Below are 8737 nucleotides of genomic sequence, written 5' to 3' on the forward strand. Positions count from 1 at the left end.
AAAAGCTGGACAGTCAATTAGGGCGATGCCAACGTCTCAAATGTGATAGGCTCGGATGAATCTTGTCGTATGCCAAGGGCCATTGTTCTGCTAGCAAAGATGATAATCGTTGATATAAAACGCCAAGAAGAACTTGAATAATGTATGGAAAGTCACGTGACTTTTCGTACCATCTGTCATCCCGATGTTTTTTTTCTTTTCGTTGGTCAATGTGCGATTGTCATCATGGCTAGGTCCCCTGGGATATATACAATGGCAAACGATATAATTTTCGCATTTTTACAGAAAATATCTATCGTGTCGTACTATAACTTGCTAGCAATTTGGGCCTGATGACAGGCGTTTTTGTAGTAGGGTAGATTTTCTTAGGACTTCTCGCGGCAACTACTTTATAAATATAAATAAATAGGCTAGCCCCAAACTAAGCACAGCTTATACTATGGGTACTAAGCGGCGATATACACGCGTATACAGATAAAAACATACTTATATACATAGAAACACCCATGACTCAGGAAAAATTATCTGTGCCAAATATGGTAACAAGTTCGAAGAGCGGTTGTGAAGCTGAAGTGGTATGCCCCACTGTTGATCAGTTCCTTGTCTTTCAATCAAACTCCTAGTTTCACAAAACCTTCATAAACTTAAAATATAAACTACTGGCTAGTTAAATCTAGATTAGTGGCGTAGAATTATTTTAGAAAAACATATTATCATATTTAAAAAGAGATGGGAGGTGGTAACAACAATGATTGATTTACGAATATTATTTTTTGTCAAAGAAAATGCAATAAGAAAACAAAAATCACTAGATTTTTTCCAAGCGTTTTTTTGTCTATTCTTAGAAAACAGGTACCTATTATTTCAATTATCAAACCTAAAAGAACAATGAACATGGGGTATTTTTAGGTTATACATATATTATTATCAGCTTTCAAATGACACTATTTTAATCAGTGCCCCTAGTGTAAATTTAGTCGATAGCGAAACGTGACGTACGCGTTTGCGTTAAGTCTCATTTTGTATGGGTTTTTGAACAGCGCGCCAAGCGGGACGTTTTGGAAAGTCAAAAATCTCATACAAAATGACACTTAACGCAAACGCGTACGTAACGTTTCGCTGTCGAAAATATTTACACTAGGGGTACAGAATGGCATGAATATTAGAAATGTTACTGGGCGAAGAAGCCAGACGTCAAGTGATTCCGTTTCTTTGCTTGCAAGTGTATTACAATAAAGTATTATTTGTTTCAACTGTAAATAATTGCTAGATTTGCTAGCTGAAGAAAATAATAGGGTAACATGTAAGACATAAATGCGCAGTGCACTTTTAAAAGTGATTAACATTCAGTTCTGTTTTGCATGCAGTTCTTGTAACACCTTTCTTTATACGTACAGCCATGGATGTTCGATTTGACAATACATTCAAATTAACTTCTGCGGCTTTGTATTTGAATTTAGCCCATCCATTCTTGACTAGAAATCTACAATGGGCGATAAGAATATTTATTTTCTATGTCTTCTACACACCAAGTTTCATATTCTTGATATACAGTAGCTTCTACGATACCTTCACTAAAATTTGCACGAACCTCAGCATATCAGTACTTTACTGTATTAACTTATTCAACTATGGCCTTTTAATTATTTACAAGAAACCTTTCATGGACATGATCAAAATAGTGGAAGAAAACTTGCGTAATTCAAGAGAACTAATTGATGAAGATGAGAAAACCGTTAAAGAATTTACTGCTAAAGGGATAAAAGCTGCAAAGTTTTGGACTTTCTGCTGTGTTCTTGTCGGTGTTATGTTCTCTTCCAAAGCCGTCATCGGTACCTCTTATTCTGCGTTTACGGGGAATTTCAAACCGGTCGCTATACATGAACTAACATATCCAGCTTATATAGAAGAAAGGAAGAATGGTTTTCTCATGTACATAGTTATCTTTGGTTTTCATACTTTTTACATCGTGTTCACGATTTTCATGGATGCTGGGTTTAGTCCGCTGGGTCCAATATTCATATTGCATGCGTGTGGACAAATACAAGTTGCCATTCAGCAAGTTGAGAGACTTTTTTTAGATAATGACATTGATGTTGATGATATACTCAATAAACTGAAAAATATAACACGCCGGCTTCAGAATATTTACAGGTACTTCTGGAAACATATTACTTTAGAAGAATTTAAGAATATTAAAAATATTTTGTTACTTACATACTTTTATCGTTTGTTCTTAGTTTTGTAGATCAAATACAGTATACTCATCGACTCTTATATGAAATGTGTCTGAAAGCAAGTACCATTTTTGTTGCGATTTCCTTGTTTGCTATTATCGAGGTAAGGATTCAATATTTATATTATAACTTATGACATGTCATTACTTCAGTTTATATCATTACTTGTATTGTCATTTGTTTAGTTTCATTTAAATTCCGATGAACGACATAAAAATTCTGTGAACACATTTTGTTCGCAACGTCAGTCCCTTCTTCAATGTAAAATCATTGTTAAACTTTGTCGTGTTGACTTAATTTTCAAGCAAAGTGGATCTGTATTGTGGAGTAAAGTTGGCGGCATTATTGGATATTTATAAATTACCCAAATAGCAATTTATACTCGATGATGACTAACTCAGTTTAGTTCAGATATTACACATGAAACGAATTCAGAATTTTAATGTAATTTTAAATGTTTTTGAGAATCTAAATTCTAGAGTTATACAATGTTATGTTGATTTGAGTGGTATTACTCTTTGAAGTAACTGAAGATGGATTTAATATAATAATCATATAATCTCAATGAATACGTAGCGTTTCTTTAGTGGTTATTTATTTATTTATGTCAGCTGTCGTATGTCATTTGGTCTCGGTGGCCAGTTACTCACCGTCAGAATTTATATGAAAAAGATTTTTGCGTAAAGCAGAGACGCTTTCCATATACATTTTCGTACATTTACCTGCCTGTTCACATCTCTATTGCACTCGCATAATTAAATTGCTGGAACCGGATCACTTTGACATAATTATTGAAAGTCATAATGTAATGATAGTCAGATAATCATTAGTCATAACTCTGAAACCGTTAACTTTCAGGATTCTCGTAAGGTTATCCTATATATAGGTTTGGTTAGGTTTCTTTCATGCCAATCCTGAAAAGATATGCGTGTCTGAGAAGAACCAAAGTATAACTAACGAAAATGCGGACAAACAATACATTATGACTTAAAACTTTATGGAAAACAATAGAGATCCTGCAGGAACGTGTCTCTTCTTTAGTAAACCATAGATCATATTTCCTTTTTGTATCCTTGCGATGAAAAATACTTTCATACTCATATGAATATGTACGTTTACAGTCATACAAGGAAGGCAGTCTCAACTTCGACTTACTTTGCTACTCCTTTTCTGCTCTTTTGCTATGCGGAATTCCATGCTATTATTGCGAAGCTCTCTTGGGTAAAGTAAGTTATTTTACATTCTACCGTAGCTAGGCAAATAACATAATGAATGAAAATTTAATCAGCCCCGAGATGCGTCATTACGATTGTCAGACGTAATGATGCATCCCACAAAATACCGTAAAACTGAGTTCCTTTATTAAATATGACACTTTTTGAGCAGAAAAAAATATATAACAATCTACAAGATATAGGAGAAATGATATGGTTTTACTAGAAATCTATTTCAATTTAAATAAGTTTTAAAAATAAATCTTGAAGTCACCCCTAGCTCTTTCAGTTGTATCCTTATTACTAGTGCAACTTTTATCGAAAATATATGAAACTTTACCATCATTCTCAAAAAACACTATAAAATGATTTGGTTTTCTTGTTTTTTGAAAATTCATGAAACTGTGCCTCAATTCCTAAAAAAATAAGCCTATACCCTGCCTAGGTCCCAGCCGTTACCCCGCTTTCGTCCGTATAGTCAGTGCGGGGCAAGTCGTGTTGCTAGACGGACCTGTGCTGGGTTGCGCGTGCAAGCAACCGAAATTCTATTTCGAATGCAGAGCTATCGCAGGGTGCTGCGAGCTCGATATTTTGCACCGGATGGTGCGGTGAGGGGCATAAGCTCCGCCGATACGCGCGAAGTCGTTGGCGGCGGGTGCAGTCCTAAATCAACTGGAGACGATACGCGCACTTTCTATCTGAAAAACTATGCTATTTTCGGCGCGGCGGGGGACGAGACAACGCGCACAAATAGAGTTAACACTCACATTGACATCGCTATACACGCACACGAAGAAAAGGCTTCATGGACGCAAAATATTTCTTAATCTTTGTTGAATAAACACGTTAAATAACACAAACATTATCTAGAAATGTGAAATCCGCAATTTTCTGTAATTTACATTATAGTTTAGCAATTTATCTTGATTATATAATCAAGAAAATTTTCAGTGAGTGGTCAATTAGTCCATGCGGACTTCGTCACGGTGGACAGGCAGTCTAAAGCGGATTCATAGCTTCTAACTAACCGATTTTTTTTATTTCAGGGCGCGGAACTCCGAGTCGCTATATACGAGTGTGGCTGGGAAAGGTTTTGGGTTCCGAAGAGTCGCTCCATAATTCTGGTGTTACTGACTAGGACCGTGCGCCCTCTAGGAATTAAAACTGTGTTTTGTACTCTCTCTTTGGAGGCGTTTGGCGACGTGAGTCGAAATATTAAATAGTAGCATGTTGGGAATCGTGGGCTTATTACACTAGGATCTAATGGGTTATTTAAACCCATTAGATCCTTCAAACGTGGATGACAAAGCCTTTAATGAAATACGCTGTTCAACTCAGTCTTTACTGGACAAGACTGATTATAAAGAATAGCACGCGTTACATCTCTCATGGTTTAGCAAACCAGTGGGTTAGATCCAGGCACCGACACAGACGTCATCTCCCCTTTTCGCATAATTAATGAATGATTTTTTTTGAGGTAAAGTGTTTTCAATGATAAAAAAAGTTCTTGCCGACTGTGTCCGATACGGTTTCTCTCAATCTCTCTGCTTTACCTTAAGGGTCACTGGTAGAGAATGCCTTTTGGCATTAAGTCCGCCTTTTGTACGATAAGTTTTCTTTTCTGCAATAAAGTTTAAATAAATAATATTGGTACCAGATAATGGTCCAGTTTCATTGGTCGATATGGCCCGCGTACGGGGAGCGGGAGATTTCTATGTATAAAGCATGCCATAGGGCCCGTATTCGGGGAATTGGTCGATAGGGCCCGTATGCGGGGTGCGGGAGATTTCCAAAACGCGTGCCATAATGATTTTTACTAGTCGTTATACCGTCTGCGGGGAGTTCGCGCACGTTTTATTTCGACCGATTAACTACCAATTAAACTGAGCCGTAAGGCGTTTAAAATTTACCGCATTCTTGTGACACGACTCGCTGGTCATCAAAACTTTATACAAAGAGGAAAGTATGGTAGCAATTTTGCGTTTCAACAAAAGTCTACCGTAGGCTAGGCACATAAGAAGTCATGTTGCAGAAGGAGAAGGCGGAGAGGGAGCGAGAAACGTCTGCTGACGCGATTCCTCTCCGTCGCAGGCAGCAGGGCCAAAGGCAGAGAGCGCATGCTCGCCTCGAGCCTTAGGGCCAGCGGGCACTGGACCCGCATTGCACAGACGTCGTCGGGGGGCGGGGGATCACGCGTTTCTGATCCCCCCCTCCATTGTGAGGGTGCCCTGGCGTTAAGCCGGGGCTGCCGGAGGGCGCCGTGGTGAATGTCATCATCGATCCCAGTGCGCCCTCATGAACGGCAAAGAGGGTGAAACGCCGGAGTGGGTTTAGTGGGCAGGGCTAAATTCTCCCCCCCTCTTCCCTGGAGAGGGGAAAGGAGTGGCGAGTCCCACACACCGTGCGTAAATGCATTCCCACTCCGTCAACAAAAAAAAAAAAAGGCTAGGCACTACGTATAGTCAACAATTTTGAATATACTTTCTATAAGTAATAATTGTTTTTGTTTCAGGTAATAAATCAGGTGTACACAATTTTTAATGTTATGAACGCGGCTTATAACTGAACCTTGCACAACCAAACGTGTAGCAATAATACATTGATTGCCGAGGATCGGAAAATAAGGGATTGCGTGAGGAGGTAGTTGGAAGGCCAATTCAAACGTGCATCTGACATCGAAACCGTATCAGTTAGCTGTGATTCGCGCGTTCTTTTCGTTCAGACTTGGCCGTACTTGTGTCAGTGCGAGCCAAAGGTTCCGTCACAGTGACGTGGATGCGTTTCGGAGCGGGGCGGTAGCAAGGCGGTGATGTCACATTGAACGCGGTCGGCGTATTGGAAGCATTTTGATCGTGGACCCGTATACATATACCCACGATACGACGTCGTCTCACGTTGCGGCGTCGTGCAACGTTACGGCGTCGTATGGTACCCACACCGTCCCCAAAAAGACGGCCATTCGACCACCCCACCAGTCGGTGGGGAAGCGACCCGCGACAGCCGCCGCAGCCATTGTGCGGTAGCGGCCCCTCATACCCCCCTGACGGGGGGTATCGACAGAACACTCAAGTCGTCGTATGGTGGGTATACATACCCACGATACACGAATATTAACTAACACACTCAATCAGTTTCTCCGTAACATCCGTCCTTGCAAACAATATTGTTATTCACTTCTTTCCGCACAACCGCTCCGCCTCCGATCTGCGCTCAATGTGACGGGCGAGTGGCTGCGCCCGCGTCAGTTCCGTATTCGGTCGGCGGATCGAGGGCGGATTGAACGCGGTGCCGCACTTCGGCAAGTGGCATAGCTCATAACGTTCTATGCATTCTGAGTTGCGCGGTACCGCACGCAATCCGCGTCGGCTCCGCTACCGCGTCAATGTGGCTGACCTTAAGTGATATATTTCCTATATTAATCCAATATTGTTTCGATGGCAGGATCACGTTCGAATTGGCCTAAGGGCGAGACGTCAAAGCCTAACAAGAGTAGAGTCTAATATTAACTGTATTCACTAGAGCTTATATAGTTACTTTCTCTAGCAATGCGAGGAAATATAGGTACTTAATATTGAAAACAACCTGTAACCTTAGTGCTTATTAAATTAGCTGTAAGGCATTATTTCTATGGCTACTTTTAGATCTAAGCAATTTTATAGTTGACGAAATTCAATTTATACCGATTGGTAATAAAACTTTTTCTCTACGAATACAAAAGGATAAAAGAGGTGTGAAGTGTATAGTGGGAATAACTAGTTATGATACTTTGTGTTTCTGGGATAATATCAACACGTTATTACACGTTATTGAGTAAGCAGAGGCGGGGCGGACAGGGTAGGCATATAGCGGGATGGAATAAAATATGTTATTAGGTAAATGAAACTTTTTTCGACACAAATCGTATTTACTTTGAAATTAATGTTTCTTTACATATTTTTTTTAAATAACGGATTACAAATTTTAAAATTGATATACTAGGAAAACTTAGAAATTAAAAAATAACTAGGATCAAGATTGTTTAGTTCAAGTATACTTTAAGCAAAACAGGCTGCTAATTATTTTATTACTCTATCGTAAAAGAGCCATTCTCGATAACATTTATCGGTGCAAATGATATTTCTTCGACTATACTCGAGTTCTTTTCATCATCAATAATGACGGTAGTTAAAATTCTCAGTAGGTCACACATGCTTATTACTGGTCTTTGTTATTTTCTTGCAATACAACTCTTAATGATGATAAATCCGTCTCTCAATTAAGTTGACTGTTTTTTTTTAATACTACGTCGGTGGTAAACAATCATACGGCCCGCCTGATGGTAAGCAGTCTCCGTAGCCTATATACGCCTGCAACTCCAGAAGAGTTACATGCCCGTTGCCGACCCTAAACCCCCTCCCCCCTCGATGAGCTCTGGCAAGCTTACTCACCGGCAGGAACACAACACTGTGAGTAAGGTTTAGTGTTATTTGGCCGCGGTCTTCTGTAAGGTGGAGGTACTTCCCCAGGTGGGCTCTGCTCTAGATCTGGAATGATATCCGCTGTGCTGTGCCCTACCACACAAAGCGAGATGACATTAACAATGCCCATACCTCTCTTTTGGCCGTAGTTTAAGGACGTGCCCCGAGCTCCAAAAACTCTTAGGCAGTGTCTTACCTGAGCGAATAACTCGCGACCGCGGGTGAATTCAATCCTTTGATACCTATGCAAGTGTCCTACGTGGGCGATCTCCGAATGCCGTTGGGCCGTCGCGTCGCGCCGCATCGTATTCGCGAGTCATCGCCCACGTAAGCCGCGCTGTCAGTTTTGTAGTAAGAGTGACATTCGGATAGCGACAGCAGCGTTACTGACAATTAATTAATTGACATGACTTTCTAATCGCGTAATTTCAAATGACATTGATATTTTTCACATAAAAAAGGACGCTTAGGAATTTCTTTCATTTACCCGTCTGTTGCTGTCACTATCGCACGCGTAAGGCCCCACGTTGTTTGTTCTCAATAGAAATTTGAATACTCAAGCCGTAGCCATTTTGTTGGTTACATTGCCTTGTGTGCGTAAAAATGTGTATGTGTGGGTTTTTAGGGATGTGGATTTGTCGATTTTAGTATAGTTAATTCTTTCAAGTAAAATTAGATTTGTAAGAAATGTCGATAGTTTATCGATATGACTTTATCGACATGGCCACAGCAACCTAGTTACACATTGTTAATCGTACATAAAAACCAAGTGGTGACGGTGACAGCTGGCTTTCGTATCATCTATACCTATACCTATACCTATACCTAT

General features: G+C 40.0%; 1 protein-coding gene across 1 annotated transcript; it reads left to right on the forward strand.

Moving 5' to 3' along the window:
- Positions 1-420: 420 nt before the first annotated feature.
- Positions 421-8536, forward strand: LOC133527047 (odorant receptor 2a-like). The gene is made up of 5 exons (XM_061863932.1): positions 421-2154; positions 2241-2340; positions 3359-3463; positions 4498-4653; positions 5964-8536. The coding sequence occupies exons 1-5, from the start codon at positions 1400-1402 to the stop codon at positions 6015-6017; spliced, it is 1170 nt and encodes a 389-aa protein (XP_061719916.1). The 5' UTR covers positions 421-1399; the 3' UTR covers positions 6018-8536.
- The last annotated feature ends 201 nt before the right edge of the window (positions 8537-8737 follow it).

This window comes from Cydia pomonella, chromosome 17 (genome assembly GCF_033807575.1).
Source record: "Cydia pomonella isolate Wapato2018A chromosome 17, ilCydPomo1, whole genome shotgun sequence".
Classification (NCBI taxonomy): Eukaryota; Metazoa; Arthropoda; class Insecta; order Lepidoptera; family Tortricidae; genus Cydia; species Cydia pomonella.